Source organism: Salvelinus sp. IW2-2015, linkage group LG26 (genome assembly GCF_002910315.2).
Source record: "Salvelinus sp. IW2-2015 linkage group LG26, ASM291031v2, whole genome shotgun sequence".
NCBI classification, from domain to species: Eukaryota; Metazoa; Chordata; class Actinopteri; order Salmoniformes; family Salmonidae; genus Salvelinus; species Salvelinus sp. IW2-2015.
Genome location: NC_036866.1, coordinates 15493368 through 15512681, shown reverse-complemented (window position 1 = coordinate 15512681; position 19314 = coordinate 15493368). Strand labels below are relative to the sequence as shown.

Sequence of the window (19314 nt, the reverse complement as noted above, 5' to 3'; positions counted from 1 at the left end):
GACACTTGTGAGATTTACGAGGTACTGGCTTGTATAAACCCAGGCTGGCTAGTTATACAGCTTTCATTGTAAAACAAAGACATCAGTCAGCCATCCATCTGAGATGACCGCCTGTCTCATTAAAGTTGTTATCATATTGAAATAGCTCAATACCATACAGCCTGGCCTCTTTAATACATCTTAATATGTATTATGTTTCTTTGATGCCTCTACATTCTCTAAGATCAGGAGGATATTCTTCATCCGGTATCAAGGTGTTTCCCATGTTATATATACACAGGTTTCCATACTCAACTGGGGCAGATAGGTTGCCATAACATACTGTAAGTTGACTACCACAGAGAGCAGCTCATTGAGGTTTGTACTATAATATGTMAAAGAAGAATAATGACTCATGCCCATATCGGAGCACAACACCAGTCTGCCACTATTATTCTAGCGAACATACGGACAGTATTTATATGCCCGTCGACACGGAACACAATAAAGAGTCAGGTTTCTATTGTTTGTCCCTTTTTCTTTTCTTCCCTCAGATGGAGCAGTCTAGAATGGCTCTTTCACGTTACACACCAATTGGCACCAGGAGCTAGATAAAGGTCACTACTGACAGTGAGCAATGCATGATAATATCATCCTTTACAAGCCAAATCTCTGCTGCTCTGCTCACATTCTAACGGTGTGACAGGTCGCCCAGTCATTCTTCCACTGCAGTTGAGGGAGGGAGGGCAAGGGGGATTTGGAAGCACTTTGAAAAGGTCATACTAGCAAAGATGAATATGTGCTTAGGTGAAGATATAATGGCAGACATCTTGTAGGCTGGAGCTTTGGGAATTATATAGATCTGGACCTGAGAGTGGGGCATTTCACAGCAGCTGCTAGAGAATGCTCATCACGGCTTAAAATAAAGCTGTTCGTATCCAAAAAAACTTTCAAAGTCAAATATGGATAATCATCTTGGACAAAATAATAGAAAGGAAAACATTATTTAGTTTAGCTGTTTTGTGTATTATCAACCAGAGAAAAAATGTGTACATTCTTTAATCAGGATGAGATTGACTGGATCTGATTAGAAAACAGTTTATCTTCCCATCCTCGTACCTTGAAGTCCTGTGTTTCTCCTCGACGCAGTGCAGTACGGTGTAGGCCAGCTGGGCAGGGTCACTTATTGTCACTGACAAAGGCAGGGCTAGTCACATCCAGAAGTGGACTCCGTCATACCCTCTACCACAGAATTCCTCCTGAAGCCACTCTCAGCCTAAAGAGCTGTCAGTGAGGTGGATGAAAAAGCATGCTAGAGCGAAAAAGACAAGTACATTTCCATCTTGTCCATGGAGTGGAACACACAAGCGTAAAGAAAGACAACGTCCCCTGCAGAGGAATGGCAGTTTTGCGAGGTACCTCGTCAAACTAGACAGCACAGGATCATAGAGACAGAGAGAGAGAAAGAGAGTAACGGGTGGTCAAATCAAACATACCCTCTGTGCAGCTGGCATCAGCCAGTCAATTAAGGCCTACATTCACCCAAAAACTGTGAAACATGATCCGTGCAGAGTTGTCCTGCTTGACTGGCCAAGAGACACACCAAAGACATTCCATTATAGAACAAACAATTAACACAAAGACAAAGGGAGAATATAGACACAGACACAAATCTCAGTTGACAAACAATAATAGTTATTTATTAAGAGAAAAATGAATTTACATTTTATACCTCCAAAACAGGGAGGACACTGATAAATAAAGCCTCATTATAAAAAGCTTAAATCGATCCAAAAATCCACAAACAATACTTTAAAAGTTAAATTTGTACATGACACATATTTACATAATGGTTGCTTTGCCCTTTTTTTTCTTTTTACATGAAATTCCGCAAGAAATACAAATTGTACCTTTTTAGTACAAACAACAAATTACTTTAAAAGCACAGATATACAGTATAACTGTAAAACCCACTCCAACTCATCACAGATGCTGGCTAATATTCTAGTGCATTTCAATTTGATCATAATGGTCTCCCCTATCTCTGCATTTGCCACAATGCATCATGTACAACATTTCAGAGCAACTGTAGCACTGCTCAACATCTATACTGTAGACGGCCATGACAGTTGTTGAAGGGATGAGTAGCAGATATTCCCAGAAGAATATCAAGTGATAAAGGGTAGGGTCTAAGAACGTTCACACCTGTCAAAAGCGGAATATGTCTATTAAGGCAAGTCAGTAAGTGTGAATGAACCAATCAATCAAAATGCCAATGATCCCTCCCTATGCTTTCACTTTTGTAAAATCACTAAACAAGGCCATAAAACACCATGTTAACGTGGTGATTCACTTTGCATATATATGACCAGGGGGAATTGTTGTGAAATATCAAGATGACAAATCCCACAGAGTAGATAGTGGTGGTGAATTATGAAGATTGCCACAGCGCCATCTGATGGTCAAAACAAGATAAACCAACACAGACAAGAAGAAGCAGAATAGTTAGGCTGCATTTACACAGGCAACCTAATTCTGATATTTTTTCCGACTAATTTGTATTTTTACCCATCAGACCATATATATTTTTTGGAGCTGATCTGATTAGTCAAAAGACCTATTAGTGATAAAAAGATCAGAATTGGGTGTAAACACAGCCTATGTGACTGATGATTAGCACCATATTTCAGTTTTACAGAGTCAGAAGAGGACTTTGCTGTGCTTTCATTTTAAATTCTGCTCATCAGCAGTAAAGAGAAACGACAAAACTGAAATATTACGCATAATGCACCCCTGGTTATATGGATCAAAACCCAAGACTGGAGCATGGACGGAAAAATATAAATGAAGAAAATACAGGGACATTAATTATTCTGGACTATTTGAGAGGCACAAGAGAGCTTATGGTACCACAGGCTACCAATACTAGAGCAGACTGCAGGGACAATAGGGAAATATGGGGTTTTGTACAGAGGAAAGGTTTGGTTTGGTTTTACTAATAGACGAACAGCCTGTCCTGCAGGCAGATATACAGTATCAGTGTAATTCCAATGGGAATGGTTGGTCAGGGCTAGATTAATCTATTCCAATATCAGCATTAAAATATTACCCAAAAAATGTAATCAGAATTTTTGTTTCTGTAAATCCATTCTTGTGAGATAGATATCCCTTAATCAGTCTGGATTTCGATTTAGTCTGTGTATATTGAATGATTGTCACTCATTGTAAAGCAGGAAGTCTTGCCACTTGTAACAGAGTGAATATTATCATCAACTTCAAACCCTGTGCCAGTATTGCATTACAGTGATTGACAAATAAAAGGGTTCACAAATTCAAACTCAAGTGTGCAGTGGAGGAATAGAAACAAGTACCGCAAATGTTTCTTCTACCCATTCAGTCAGCTGGAACCGTAGCGTCTAACAGTTTATCATCATTATATTCAATTGCAAAGTGGACAACAGCAACAAAAGCAAGTCAGCCACTATGTCTTTGAGTTTCGCTTCGTCACTCATCTCTCTCTCTCTCTTTTCTCTTTTCTCTCCTCCATTACAAGCTATTCTTTCTCTTTCTTTGGCTTGTCTTGTTTTCCGTTTCTCCCAGACTCATTCATCCTCTTCTCACAACTCGGACTCTGTGGTTAGTCATGTCTTCTCTAGCCTTGAGTTGCCTTTCTTTACAACTGATGTAGTGCTGATGGGAGAAATGAGGCTGTAGTTCCTTACAGGCGGGAACGAAGCATTATGGGGCCCAGTGTTAAGCAATACCTTTAGAAGTATGTCAATAAACACTATTACATAAGCTTTACTCACTCAACTGGAATTGTTGAATAGGGTGTACTGTATGCTCTCTTTTGTCATATTGGCTATTAGGGTATACTTGAATTTGTGAAATGCAGAACATTCTACCAGTCACTCCCCTACGACACCTGCTCTGTTAAACCTTCCCTTCACATAGAAAACGAATGTTAGCTACTGTATACTTCATGAATGCTAAATCTTCTTCTAGCCATGGTAAAATTCCTGAAACTGTCCAAATCATTTCTGAACACTATCAAACACCAAAGTAACCAACCCATGCATACCAATCCAATCCATGCCACAGCAGACTTGCAGCTTCACCACAGAATCAAACCCGAATTATCTTCATCCAAAAGTTACACCTTGACAATTCAGTGGCAACTAAGCGGGAAGTGTCTGCATGGTTCCGTAATAAGTTCACAGGAAGTGCTCAAGCTGTACATCCTGTCCTTGGCCATGGCCGACCCCTCCAGGTCCAGGTCAGTGGGTAGGGTACAGTATGTCAATGGGGTGCATGTCTATCTGGCCACACTACTACATGGTCTGGCAGTCAGTTGATGCAGTGAGTGTGGGGCATTGTGGGATAGTGGATGACAGAGGGATCAGCAGAAGAAGATCTTTCCGTCGCCCTGAGGCTCTGTGCCCCCAGTGTTTTCAGGATCTGTGGAGAAGAAAGACAGACATATACTTTAGTTAGACTGTAACAACATCCCTTATACACCGGGTATACCAAACATAAGGAACCTCTCCCCCCTTTCGCCATCAGAACAGCCTCAATTTGTCGGGGCATGGATTCCACAAGGTGTAGAAAGCGTTCCACAGGGATGCTGGCCCATGTTGACTCCAATGCTTTCTATAGTTGTGTCAAGTTGGCTGGATGTCCTTTGGGTGGTGGACCATTCTTGATACACACAGGAAACTGTTGAGTGTGAAAATTGTCTCAAGGCTTAAAAATATTTTTTTTACCTGTCTCCTCCCCTTCATCTACACTGATTGAAGTGGATTTAACAAGTGACATCAATAAAGGATCATAGTTTTCACCTGGTCAGTCTATCATTAAAAGAGCAGGTGTTCTTAATGTTTTGTACACTCAGTGTATAGCGCCTAGCACAGGTAACTCAACTTTTCCCATGGCTCTCTTTTCCTTACAAAGATATGTGGTGCTACTGGTACCTGGCTGGTGCTACTGGTACCTGGCTGGTGCTACTGGTACCTGGCTGGTGCTACTGGTACCTGGCTGTGATTGCTGCCCCTTCCCTTTCTTCTTCTTCTTCTCCTTGTCCTTGGTCTTGGCCATCTGCATCAGGCGGTTAGGGATTTGGTTCTGGCCCTCTGTGCTGCTCTGGGCCTTGGAGCTGGCGTTGGAGGAAGAGGACGAGGAGGAGAAGGGGTTCAGGTTCTTCCCTTTCCTCTTGGAGCCCATCCTGAGGAAGGGTTCTTTGGTGGTGGGGGAGGAGGACAGCTCTGCCTCCCCTCCTCCAGGCTCTTTATCCAGAGAGGTGGAGCTCTGAAACTTCATGGACTCCTCTGAGGTGGTGGAGGGCGTCCGCTGGGTCCTGTGTGCCTGCTCTACCTACAGATCAAACCAAACCATACAACAACAAGTAGGCAGTTAAGCTTCACAGCAACTTAATGATGGAATCTGACTTGAAGGAAGAGATTATGTCTAGGAGTCAAGGTTGAGCTGTTTTAGGATTAGAAGCTCAGGCTTGAGCCCAGGTGGTTATGGTAAGCGGTAGGTAAAGGGTTATTTAAAGGCCTTCATTACATAGCTACATGTGTAGTCAGTCCATTGTGGTTACATTTTGTTACATAATAGTTATTTGATTTCTGTAATGTAAGGTAACAGACAGAGACCAGTGAGCAGTATCCCTCTTTGAGAACCGTGTCGACCGATCCAGCTCACCTCGGCTTTCTTCATCTGCTCCACCATCTCAGCCTCCCGCTGCAGCGTCTCCTTGTCTCTGTCCAGCTTCCTCTGGGCGTCCCTCAGCCTCTCCAGATCCCTCTGGTACTCCTCCTTCCTCCTTAGCAGCTCCTTCCTCTCCTCCTCCATCTGCCTACGCCTCTTTACTGTCTCCTCCTCCTGCTCCTTCACCTGCACCTCCCTGTCGCCCAGCCCCGACTCCCTCACCTCCCACTCCCTCTCCCTCCTCCTCCTCTCATCAGCGTGGGCCACCTGCTGGCGCTGCAGGTTGGCCACCTCCTGCCTCTGCTTCTCCAGGCTGCGCTGTTTCTCCTGCTCAATCAGGGAGTTGGGCCGTGAGGAGGAGGAGGACAGGGAGGAGGTGGAGGAGTGGCGTGAGGCTGGCCGCTCAGCCAGAGCATGACGCTGGTCCTCGATGAAGGTGTCCTGCTGCACCACCACTGCCTGCAGGAGGACAGTAACAACGGTTATAAACACATTAAGTTGTATTGACATCCATACTAATGGACAGTTTTTGTATGTCAGTGTGCTTTTTAACAGCTCTGCGTGATTTATCTAACATAAGAGGAGAGGAAACGGGAAGAAGCGAGGAGAACATTGTATGAAAGAGAGGAGAAGTGGATATACCTGCAGTGTGCTGAGGAGGTCATGGAGGTGTGTGACACTCTGGAGGACCTGCTACATTATAAGACAAGAAGAGAGATCATAAACATGTACCTGTGTATGGTTACACAGTAGGAACATACACACAATAATATACTTCCTATGAAATAACATAACAGTACAGCAGCAACTAGAGGCCTGTCTGTGGGAACAGGTAGTGATGCCTCGCTCACGCAGCCAGTCAGCCAGTCAGTCAGCCAGCCAGTCAGTCAGCCAAGGATGTACAGTATGCTGGTAGTGTAACATAGCGTTGGAGCCAGACCTACCTCACTGTTCCTCTTGAGCAGCAGCAGTAGGTTGTTGTTGCCCCCCTGTGGAAGAAGACAARCACAGCTGCAGTTAGTTACTGAGATATTAACAGAGCTGCTGAAGCGAGGGGTCATGTTAATCACCCCCTCAAAGGAAGAGATTGAGCCCACCTGCCTGCCGGGGAGGCCTGAGCAGAGGAGATTGTAGGCATTAAAAGCACAGCACTGCTCCCACACATTTCAGCCCAGCCCGGGGGCATCACCTAGCCTAATGGAGCCTTATTAATATGGACCAGCTCAGCTCAGCCAGCCCAGGGCCTCGGGCTGGGATAATGTCTGTCTGTTAATGTCAGTGGTGGTGATGGGGGACTGGACCAGGCCTACTGAGTCACAGGCAAGATTAAATCCTTCCTGATGGCATTGGTTAGGAAATAATAGTTAAAGAATAGTCAGGAGTTAATGAACAAAGTGTGTGTGTGTGTGTGTGTGTGTGTGTGTGTGTGTGTGTGTGTGTCTAAGCTGGTCTACAAGCATTTCTCTGTTCCTTTCATTCCTTTGCTGTGACTCACACACATACACCTCTGAGATGTACAGTTACTGTAATTACCTTCTTTAACACGCCGTCTGACTCAGTCCTCCGAAGGTCTAATGAGTCATCCCCCTCTTCTTTCTCTCCGTCTAGAATAAAAAGAGACCTTTATCCCACAGCTCAGCTACAGTATGACAGTCAGGGTACATAGGGAGAGGAGTAGGAGTGGGTGATGTGTCCTTACTCTTGGAGATGTTCATCTGGTGGCTGTCGAAGCCTCCGAAGGTCTCAGCGCGGCGAGGCAGACACACCGGCCCCACACTGCCCCCTGATGCATCCTGGGTACTGGACACCTGCTGCCCCACGGCCCCGCCCAGACTTCCATTCACCAGCACATGGAGAGTCTCCACTGAAACACACACACAAATTACACACATAAGGATAGGTCCTGCACTCTCGTGCTGCATTCTTGCAGTAACGTGACATAAAATCATTCACAGTTGTGTGTTGTTTTTTATTACTATTTGCCAGGTCTTGTGACCCTTTTATGGCTACATGTACACACACCATACTGTATGATTTCAGTAACGACTACACACACTACTCTAGGTAGTTGAAGAAACCCGGACAGACCTCCATAAACTGGGTTTCTAAGGGAACCAGGAGAAAAAATATCAATATCTGGCTCATTACTCAACCTGCAGCRTTAAAGCAGTCCATTTGTATGCTTATGCATTAATTCCATCACTGTCTACAGAGAGAAAACGCTGATATAAATAACTATGACAAGTAACCATATATCACTCTGGCTTTAGCCAATAATGAGTTTTCGGCAGTATTCTGTAATCTCTCTGCCTTGGTCTTTCAGCTGCTACCGGCATTATATTATATTAGGGGTATTTTCGGGTAATTTCCTGATTGTTTCTGATTGGTCCTGTGTGTCTTTAGGGGCAAATCACTGGTTGGCCATGTGTCGAGGTAATTCAATAGGTGAGCACTGAATGAATAAAGGGTCATCTGTGTTGTGTGTGGTCTCTGCCCGAGGACCGTCCACTCTGACTCACCTTCCCTCAGGGCATCCTTCATGATGGGCTCTCCCTTGGTGATGTCATCTGGGGTGGCTCTAAACAGCATTCTGGTCCTGATAGACTGGGTTGGTCTGGTCTCCTCTGCTGGTCTGCTGCCACCCTCACACATTTCCCTGAACACCTTCACCTTCTCCTCCAATAGACTCATGATCTGCTCATCCTTCTTCCTCAGCAGCTCTGAGAGGAACAGAGACACACACTGTGGTTAATACCTGTCATACACAACACTGACAGAGGATATCCATCAGGTTATACAGTATTTGATGAAAAAACAGAACAGGTTTTACCTCTAATCTCCCGTGCTTTGGTCTCTAGCAGTCTCTTGTCTTCCTCGGTCTCACTGGGGATTCCCTCATCATCATCCTTCTCTCTGTTAACACACACAATCCTCCATCAATCAAACCATTTACACTGCATGTGTAGTATAAAACAAACATGTTCTATGTATATATTTGTGTATCTGTGGGTACACAATTTGTATAGAATTACAGATATTTTTTGTTATAATCAAATTGCTGTGGTCTGATTGGTTTTCCCCATTCTAGTCATTATATTTCTATGTGTGTTCCTGTCTAACTGACTCACATGGAGTGCATGGCGTCCTGTATGAGCTGCATCCAGGTGTTGCGTTCCTCCTTGGTGCTGGCCAGCACCTCCACCATCTCTGGCTTCTCTATCCCCGCTGTGATCAGGAACAGACCCCTCTCCTCATTAGCCACCTCACGCACAATCAGCTTCTGCAGGGAGATCACCGTGGACCGCTGGTCCTGAGGGACGGGAGAGCGTGGATGGAGGGGAAAGAAAGAGGGGAGAATGGAGGTGAAAGGATGTATTGACCAGGTTTCTATTGAAGTGTGTATAGACCAGGTTTCTATTGAAGTGTGTATAGACCAGGTTTCTATTGAAGTGTGTATAGACCAGGTTTCTATTGAAGGGTGTATAGACAGGTTTCTATTGAAGGGTGTATAGACAGGTTTCTATTGAAGGGTGTATAGACAGGTTTCTATGGAAGGGTGTATAGACCAGGTTCTATTGAAGGGTGTATAGACCAGGTTTTATTGAAGGGTGTATAGACAAGGTTTCTATTGAAGGGTGTATAGACCAGGTTTCTATTGAAGGGTGTATAGACCAGGTTTCTATTGAAGGATGTATAGACAAGGTTTCTATTGAAGGATGTATAGACCAGGTTTCTATTGAAGGATGTATAGACCAGGTTTTTATTGAAGGATTTATAGACCAGTGGGAGGTTTCTATGGAAGCTACTATAGGGAAATTCAATGTAAAGCCCAAGGAAAGGGGAGCTGAATGAAAACTCCAAACGTAAGTGAATGGTAAAAAACTGCAAGATAAGATTCTACAAAGAGTGTAACCAAGCCAATATACTGCTTCATTAAAATGTACATCTAGAATGCAACGGCCTTGCGAGGCACAATATTAATAGAGCTGGATAAACCTTGAAGGACTGGTGTTATAACAGCACAGAAAGCTAAACTTGGTGTAAACTAACATGAAGTGGGCACAGCTCTCTACAAGGTGTGGTACATATGAAACATTGAGCTGGGAAAAACAAAAATAACATACCAGTGAGGCAAAGACATATTTCTGGTCTTTCTCCTGGAGGAACACAAACACGTCGGACAGCAGCATGGCCTGGACATCTGAGGAAAATAACAAAGGTTCAGGATCAGTGGAGGACGGAGGGAGGGTGGAGAAGAGGGAGGGGGAGGGAGAATGGGAGAGAGTGAGAGAAATTGAGGACAGAAAGATTGAAAAAAAAAATTGAAGGAGAGGGAGAGAGGGAATGAGAAAGAAAGAGAAACCTAGCGAGAGACAGAGAAGGCGAATGAGACAGAGATAAACAAGGCTGATCCCGTACCCTTTAGTCTGCCTGCAGAGTTCTTGAGCTGCAGTGGTCCATCATGCAGCAGCCTCCTGCCTCTCACCAGGTCTTCCCGTGCAAACATCTGGCCACTCTTCATCCTCTGAATGGACTTGCTGTCCGTACGACTGTACACTTCTTTCAACCGTTTCTTCTTGTCGTGTTCGTTCACCTTGTTGTCCACTGCATTTAGAATCTCCTTCACCAGCCTCAGAGCCTGGGTTATATCGTCATGGTCTTCCTCATTCTCTGCATCAGGGAAAGAAGACCTGCATGTCACTTCAGCACACACAGAGGGAGAGACATCACCACTCTTTCTCACAAAGTAAGTGTACGAGTGCCATTCAAGGAATAGAGAACACCAGGCCTCACCTTTGGTGTGATGCAGTATCCTCTGTAGTAGCACGGGGTATTTGGTTATTCGCTGTGTCACTAATAAGATACACTCTGGAATGCCTAGTCTTCGGACGATTGTGCTGCTCATCTTTTTCTGAAAAACAGACCGATCCAATTCAGATATCAATATTCTGTTTCAAACAACTGTAGGTTTATGCAATAAAATTACAACAKTGTAGTGGCACCACCTGGTGGAAAAAGTAATGTTTTTCATACTGCTTATAATCAATCAAATGTATTTATAAAGCCCTTCTTACATCAGCTGATGTCACAAAGTGCTGTACAGAAACCCAGCCTAAAACCCCAAACAGCAAGCAAGCAAACAGCAAGCAGAAGAAACCTAGAGATGAACCAGGCTATGAGGGGTGGCCAGTCCTCTTTTGGCTGTGCCGGGTGGAGATTATAACAGAACATGGTGTTCACATTTTTATAGATGACCAGCAGGGTCAAATACTAATAATCACAGTGGTTGTAGAGGGTATAWCCATGTACAACAAAGAGCAGTTAGTTACCTTAATGAAGGCTTGGAAGCGTTTGTCTTTGGTGTGAAGCTCCTTATAAAAGTTAACTGCCTCGTTGTGGCGACTGCAGAATTTCCCGTAGACTTTCTTCATGCGGTCCGCATTGGGCCCTGAGAACTGAAGACCAGACAACCCATCTAAGATTAACTTACAGGTTAGTCTACTAGTCAACATTTGCACAACATCTGCACAACGATCRCTAAACCCCTCATGCCGACAAACAGTCTCCACCTGCTAACCTGTGAGACAAGGACGTCTCCTATCTTGTGGATGAGGAAGCTCCCGTCATCCCGACCTTCGATTGAAGACTCCCTCTTGCGCTCCAGGAGGTGTGTGAAGAAGTCTGTGTGTAGGTCCAGGAGTTCATCCAGCATGGGGAACACCCGCTCCACCGTCAGGGCCTCCAGCTGCAACTCCTTCTGCAGGCCCTTACTGTACACCTCAGACATGATCCTCAGCGTCCGTACGTGGTGCATCTCTGTCTGGACCAGCTCTGCAGAGAGACAGGAAGGGAAGGGTAGGAGAGAGAAGTAGAGAGTGGGTTATAGTGCAAAATCCCAATTAACAACACCCTCACATTGTGTTTAACCCCAGGGTGAAAGTAAGCTGGTACGTTCCGGTACAGAGTACCGTCAAAATAACTAGTGGGGATACGCCGTACCGGTTACATGACCCTATCACAATAATTAAACAAAGATGCAAATAAACTGTCAGCTATTACACTTTTATTTATCATTACCACATGTCAGTCGCATGAAAAGAACGTGTGGTTCGAAATGCGGTGTGGTTCGACGACAATGGTGGCATTTTGCGAAGGTAGAGGTGAGTGGCCAAGATGGAGATGCACGCGGACAGCAGTGGACCCATCCATTCAGGTTAAGTCTAATGAATGACCATCACTGAATGTCATTCATTACATGTTGGAGTGTTTTGTAAAGCCTGTCGCATGCTTCCCAGTCCAAACAGCGCATACATTATGAAAACATTTTGTGTCATTTTTGCAGTGGTGTAAAGTACCTAAGTAAAAATACTTGAACGTACTACTTAAGTAGTTTTTTGGGGTACCTGTACTTTACTAGTAATATTTTTGACAACTTTTACTTTTACTCCACTACATTCCGAAAGAAAATAATGTACTTTTTACTCCTTACATTTTCCCTGACACCCAAAAGTACTTGTTACATTTTCAATGCTTAGCAGGACAGGAAAATTATCTAATGCACACACATATCAAGAGAACATCCCTGGTCATCCCTACTGCCTCTGATCTGGCAGACTCACTAAACGCAAATGCTTGTTCGTAAATTATGTCTGAGTGTTGAACTGTGCCTCTGGCTATCCGTAAAAAAAAAAGAGAAGAAAATCGTATCGTCTGGTTTGCTTAATATAAGTMATTTTTTGTGATTTATACTTTTACTTTTGATACATAGGTACATTTAAAACCAAATATTTTTATACAAGTAGTATTTTACTGGGTGACTTTCACTTTTACTTGAGTCATTTTCTTTTAAGGTATCATTACTTTTATTCAATAATGTAAATTGGGTACTTTTTCCACCACTGGGTTTTTGTTGGTGTTGGTGTTCAGCAGGGTTCTCGGCTGTTCGAACATCATTTTTTTTCTTGAAAGTCGAAGTCCGGTAGACGAAGTCCGGTAGACGAAGTCTACGCCCCTTCGTTGGTGATTGTTCAACAATAATACTCTTAGTAGGAGTGGGAACTATGAACGGGATTCTTCAATTAAGTGTTTGTTGTCATTCAACAAGAGACGACTAGTTTTCATGCAGATTTTTTCACGAGAAATAATGCACCGAACATCTTAGTTTGATGTAAGCGATTAAGACCTCCTCGGCAAGAACATCAACATTTATTACAGATTTCTTGATTAATAAATATGTATTTATTTGTTGTTGCTACGGCATCTCAAGAGGCACAAACAGTAATGTTGCCGCTTTTTTCTCATTTTTCAAGCAAAGGTCTTTTAAGGGAGTATGCGAGGCACAGACGTTCGCTTCGCCTAGCTGAGTTCTGCTAGGAGCAAAGTGGACCTAGTATGCGGGCGCCTTAACAGATGTCTCTTTCCACTCATCAAATGGCGGGTGCACAGTGCAGTGTATGGATGTAGGAATGATTTTAGAGTAGACAGGCTTACAGGAACCTATTGAAGTGATTGTTTGACAATCAGATGAGAACATGATGACTGGTTGTGTTTATGCCACATTAAAAGGTAATACATTTTAAAAGTAAAAAGGACAAATCTTTACTATTAGTCCCACAGATATCCTATATCCTATTAAATTAATAGGGATTCTATATGYAAGTTTATATGTGAACATGCAAGTAAGCACTTCATTGCACTGTGTACTCCATGTATTTCAGGGATGGGCAACTTTGATTGGGGTGGGGGTTGAGCTCTGCTAACCGACCCGAGTCCAWCGCCCCGACATTATACATCAGGACTAAATTGATCACTAACAATTAGAAGCTGAACATTTACKCGTGCTGTGCTGCGCAGTACAGTCATATATKATTAAGATCATAACATGGCGTCGGAAGTGCTTCAACCTCGTCAAATATAAGACAAGAGAGATTATTTCACAGAAAATAATAATGTTCCTTGAGTTTTGTCAGAGTTGAGTGACGAAAAAGTAGCTAACAGCTACTCATGTCTCTTCATTGAGCAGAGCAGCCCAAGCAGAGCCGTTGCTATGGATACTCAAAAACAGAGTCGCCATGTGCAGAGCAGCCCAAGCAGGCTTGATTTCAGGCTTCGGTCAGGGCCGGGTCTTAAATTTAGCAGAAGCAATAGGGCCTGGGTAGGGTAGAAGTGTAATGTAGTGTAAAAAGAATGTTGTAACTTCTCAAATAAATTGTTTGACTGAAACAAAGGATGGGAACATATGAAGGAATGAGTGGGATTGGGAGAGTTGCCCTCCTACCATAGATGACGTCCTGTCTCTTGACCACCTCCTTCTTGAGCCCCTTCACATACTTCTTGTCCACAGTGAAGGTCCAGGAGTCTGCCTCAAGATCCTTAGACTCTGCCTCAAACTCTCCCATCAGCTGGCTGTCCATCATCTCAGTCCCTAGGACAACACACATAACACACACAGGAACAGTTAGTAWGGACGGCAGGAGTGGCTATACTGTATGTACTGTAAGCATACACGTGCTCTCCTACACTCACATATGCTGTAAAGGGAACCAATACAAAGTCATGCAAAACAACAGCTGAAAACAGAGGAAATCCGAACATGTCATATTTGCTCACTCCTTTGAACCGATCCCTACAAAGAGAGTACAGCAAATACAGGCTCTGTCACAGCGATAACTCTCCAGCTCACTACCTTACCTTCATCAGTGAGAGACTCAGTGGACTCATTGACCTTGGAGGTCTTGTGCAGTGAGTCTGTGGACTGGGACAGGTACTTCAGGCCCTTCAGTGGCATCTCATCCATCAATGGCCTGCATGGACAGACAGACAGACAGGGTGGAAGAGAGAAACAGAGTTAGTGAAGGAGGGACTGTTACAGTGATAACATAAGTTGTGTATACACTCTGGTTGTACAATTGATGCACAATGCATTTGACACAACACTTGTGAGTACACAGTATTGTTGTTGAGTGTGTCAGCATGAAAATGTACATCATTTGTACAACCCGAGTATGTAAGGGGCGATAGTGAGTTGGTTGGTGATTGAGTGGCGTTGTGTCTCACCCTGCGATGTTGCTGATGGAGATGCTCTTGGACAGGTTGCTTTTGTTAAAGGGGAGGATGCTGTGATTCCTGCGAGGCACCACCGCTGCCACCGTAACCATGGCCTGGTCATCAGGCGACAAGATGGCAGACCACGGACGCTCCCGAGACGATGTCGATGATGTAGCTGATCACACAAATACAGTTAGCATGTAGAGTAGTAGAACTCATAAGGATATCAGGAATTCTACATGCACAAAGTCAAATAAATACAAATATACTGTACATAAAAACATTTTTTGGGGGGGAAATATTAACATTGCATAGATTGAGACAGACATAAGGTTGAAGTCGGAAGTTTACATACACTAGGTTGGAGTCATTAAAACTMGTTTTTCAACCACTCCACACATTTCTTGTTAACAAACTATAGTTTTGGCAAGTCGGTTAGGACATCTACTTTGTGCATGACACAAAACATTTTCCCAACAATTGTTTACAGACAGATTATTTCACTTATAATCACAATTCCAGTGGGTCAGAAGTTTACATACACTATGTTGACTGTGCCTTTAAACAGCTTAGAAAATTCCAGAATTATGTCATGGATTTAGAAGCTTCTGATAGGCTAATTGAAATCATTTGAGTCAATTGGAGGTGTACCTGTGGATGTATTTCAAGGCCTACCTTCAAACTCAGTGCCTCTTTGCTTGACATCATGAGAAAAGAAAAAAAACAGCAATTTCCAAAATGTTGAAGGTACCACGTTCATCTGAACAAACAATAGTACGCAAGTTAAACACCATGGGACCACACAGACGTCATACCGCTCAGGAAGGAGACAAGGTCTGTCTACAAAAGTATCTATATCCACAGTAAAACGAGTCCTATATCGACATAACTGAAAGGCCGCTCTGCAAGGAAGAAGCCACTGCTCCAAAACCGCCATAAAAAAAGCCAGACTACGGTTTGCAACTGTACACGGGACAAAGATCGTACTTTTTGGAGAAATGTCCTCTGGTCTGATGAAACAAAAATAGAACTGTTTGGCCATAATGACCATCGTTATGTTTGGAGGAAAAAGTGGGATGCTTGCAACCGAAGAACACCATCCAACCGTGAAGCACGGGGTGGCAACATCATGTTGTGGGGGTGCTTTAATGCAGGAGGGACTGGTGCACTTCACAAAATAGATGGCATCATGAGGCAGGAAAATTATGTGGATATATTGAAGAACATCTCAAGACATCAGTCAGGAAGTTAAAGCTTGGTCGCAAATGGGTCTTCCAAATGGACAATGACCCCAAGCAAACTTCCAAAGTTGTGGCAAAATGGCTTAAGGAAACAAAGTCAAGGTATTGGAGTGGCCATCACAAAGCCCTGACCTCAATCCTATAGAAAATTGTGGGCAGAACTGAAAAAGCAGAACTGAAAAAGTGTGTGCGAGCAAGGAGGCCTACAAACCTGACTCAGTTACACCAGCTCTGTCAGGAGGAATGGGCCAAAATTCACCCAACTTATTGTGGGAATCTTGTTGGAAGGCTACCCGAAACGCTTGACCCAAGTTAAACAATTTAAAGGCAATGCTAACAAATACTAATTGAGGGTACAGTGGGAAAAAAAGTATTGATCCCCTGCTGATTTTGTACGTTTGCCCACTGACAAAGAAATATCAGTCTATAATTTTAATGGTAGGTTTATTTGAACAGTGAGAGACAGAATAACAACAAAAAATATCCAGAAAAACGCATGTCAAAAATGTTATAAATTGATTTGCATTTTAATGAGGGAAATAAGTTTTGACCCCCTCTCAATCAGAAAGATTTCTGGCTCCCAGGTGCTTTCATACAGGTAAGACGGAGATTAGGAGCACACTCTTAAAGGAGTGCTCCTAATCTCAGTTTCTTACCTGTATAAAGACACCTGTCCACAGAAGCAATCAATCAATCAGATTCCAAACTCTCCACCATGGCCAAGACCAAAGAGCTCTCCAAGGATGTCAGGGACAAGATTGTAGATCTACACAGGCTGGAATGGGCTACAAGACCATTGCCAAGCAGCTTTGGTGAGAAGGTGACAACAGTTGGTGCGATTATTTCGCAAATGGAAGAACACAAAAGAACTGTCAATCTCCCTCGGCCTGGGGCTCCATGCAAGATCTCACCTCGTGGAGTTGCAATGATCATGAGAATGGTGAGGAATCAGCCCAGAACTACACAGGAGGATCTTGTCAATGATCTCAAGGCAGCTGGGACCATAGTCACCAAGAAAACAATTGGTAACAACATACGCCGTGAAGGACTGAAATCCTGCAGAGCCCGCAAGGTCCCCCTGCTCAAGAAAGCACATAACATGCCCGTCTGAAGTTTGCCATGAACATCTGAATGATTCAGAGGACAAACTGGTGAACGTGTTGTGGTCAGATGAGACCAAAATGGAGCTCTTTGGCATCAACTCAACTTGCCGTTGTTTGGAGGAGGAGGAATGCTGCCTATGACCCCAAGAAACCATCCCCACCGTCAAACATGGAGGTGGAAACATTATGCTTTGGGGGTGTTTTTCTGCTAAGGGGACAGGAACAACTTCACCGCATCAAAGGGACGATGGACGGGCCATGTACGTCAAATCTTGGTGAAAACCTCCTTCCTCAGCCAGGGTATTGAAAATGGGTCGTGGATGGGTATTCCAGCATGACAATGACCCAAAACACACGGCTAAGGCAACAAAGGAGTGGCTCAAGAAAAAGCACATTAAGTCCTGGAGTGGCCTAGCCAGTCTCCAGACCTTAATCCCATAGAAAATCTGTGGAGGGAGCTGAAGGTTGAGTTGCCAAACGTCAGTCTCGAAACCTTAATGACTTTGAAGAAGATCTGCAAAGAGGAGTGGGACAAAATCCCTCCTTGAGATGTGTGCAACCTGGTGGCCAACTACAAGAAACATCTGACCTCTGTGATTGCAAAACATGACTTAGTACTTGGTGGCAAAACCCTTGTTGGCAGAGGGGTCAAATACTTATTTCCCTCATTAAAATGCAAATCAATTTATAACATTTTTGACATGCGTTTTTCTGGATTTTTTTGTTGATATTCTGTCTCTCACTGTTCAAATAAACCTACCATTAAAATTACAGACTGATCATTTCTTTGTCAGTGGGCAAACGTACAAAATCAGCAGGGGATCAAATACTTTTTTCCCTCACTGTATGTAAACTTCTGACCCACTAGGAATGTGATGAAAGAAATAAAATCTGAAATAAATCATTCTCTCTACTATTATTCTGACATTTCACATTCTTAAAATAAAGTGGTGATCCTAACTGATCTATGACAGGAAATTCTTACTAGGATTAAATGTCAGGAATTGTGAAAAATGGAGTTTAAATGTACTTGGCTAAGGTGTATGTAAACTTCCAACTTCAACTGTACATCTGAACTGTACAAATAAATATATTACATTTACTTCTCAACATGACTCCGGATATGGACGCAGAATCTGGCACCGTTTGCTGCTTCTGCTGCTGAAAAATACAGTATGGTATTACAATACATCAATGCCATTAACAAGCCTGTTACCCATTCATTCACAATAGACAGAGACTGATCCCGCACAGACGCATTCTGTTCCTGTGTGTTTGAACGAAGTAGCCTTGTAGCCAGCTGACGGCAAGCTTACCTTCATTTTGACCTGGACACACACAGGAAGACGCTCTCTGCAGCCCTTATGGACCTGTGCATTGCAGTCTGAAATCATCAGAAGAAAAACAACATTAGGACAAAAATTTGGTAGAAACATCTGTTAAAGACTGCAGGAAAAGCAGAGTAGTCAGGTCTACCCATCTCACTCTCCTCCTTCATCAGGTGACAAAGTTGCTACTTGCTACTAGTGTAAATAATATAATTTCAATGCAACAAGATCACACAACAGTGTAAAAAAMCTGATAGTTTGGTGGTGTGACTCATACCAAATCAACAATGCTCACCTGAACCACCCTGAACTATAGACACAAACAGGCAGCAAGAGGAAACTCTAATCTGTACACTGAGAAAATGTCTTCATCCAGATTACACCCGATTTTAGGCTGCATAAAATAATTAKAAAAAGTCCCAAAATGGTATGATGTTCTGTAAAGAAAAACATATTTTCTATGTTTCTGCCTAGTTTCCCTTTTCAGACAGGGTACATTGTCTTACAGTACGTCTCCSAGCACTCCATGTCTGACCTCTGAACAACTACAAAGTCTTGTTTACTGAACACAGTTAGCAGACACACCCAGGTTAAGGTGAGGGGAACTYAGAGCAGGCGCCATATAAACAGTTGACCTAACAACATAAAACATAAAACAGAGGAATCAAGGCTGAGTGTAGAGTATGAACAGACCATAGAGTTTAAAGTGTTCCACTCCACCTCCAGTCAAGCCCATCCAAACAACACCAACACAACAACACTTCAGGGAGGAAAGAGATGGGAAGAGGGGAGAAACACAACAATGAGCAGGCTCTCCCTGCTGGAGGTTTTAAACAGTGAGCGGGGACTGTGCTATTGCTCTCTCCCAGCTGGAGGTTTTAAACAGTGAGCGGGGACTGTGCTATT

At 43.4% G+C, this 19314-nt stretch overlaps 1 protein-coding gene across 7 annotated transcripts in view; it reads right to left on the bottom strand.

The window, feature by feature from the left end:
* Positions 1-1653: 1653 nt before the first annotated feature.
* LOC111952162 (A-kinase anchor protein 13) overlaps positions 1654-19314 on the bottom strand; it is a 149405-nt gene continuing 131744 nt past the window's right edge. For 3 of the 7 annotated variants that reach the window (XM_023970698.3, XM_023970704.2, XM_023970705.2), the window contains 20 exons: positions 18397-18464; positions 18178-18241; positions 14746-14911; positions 14380-14492; positions 13967-14113; positions 11267-11520; positions 11019-11144; positions 10483-10600; positions 10108-10359; positions 9813-9889; positions 8817-8998; positions 8519-8601; positions 8208-8408; positions 7388-7552; positions 7222-7292; positions 6633-6677; positions 6331-6381; positions 5683-6147; positions 5010-5349; positions 1654-4437 (listed from right to left, as the gene is read on the bottom strand). In XM_023970698.3, coding sequence (XP_023826466.1) covers positions 4379-4437; positions 5010-5349; positions 5683-6147; positions 6331-6381; positions 6633-6677; positions 7222-7292; positions 7388-7552; positions 8208-8408; positions 8519-8601; positions 8817-8998; positions 9813-9889; positions 10108-10359; positions 10483-10600; positions 11019-11144; positions 11267-11520; positions 13967-14113; positions 14380-14492; positions 14746-14911; positions 18178-18241; positions 18397-18464 — 3047 coding nt within the window. In that variant the 3' untranslated portion in view covers positions 1654-4378. The remainder of the gene's footprint in view (positions 4438-5009; positions 5350-5682; positions 6148-6330; positions 6382-6632; positions 6678-7221; positions 7293-7387; positions 7553-8207; positions 8409-8518; positions 8602-8816; positions 8999-9812; positions 9890-10107; positions 10360-10482; positions 10601-11018; positions 11145-11266; positions 11521-13966; positions 14114-14379; positions 14493-14745; positions 14912-18177; positions 18242-18396; positions 18465-19314) is intronic. The other 4 variants (XM_023970700.3, XM_023970701.2, XM_023970699.2 and 1 more) reach the window with 4 other exon arrangements.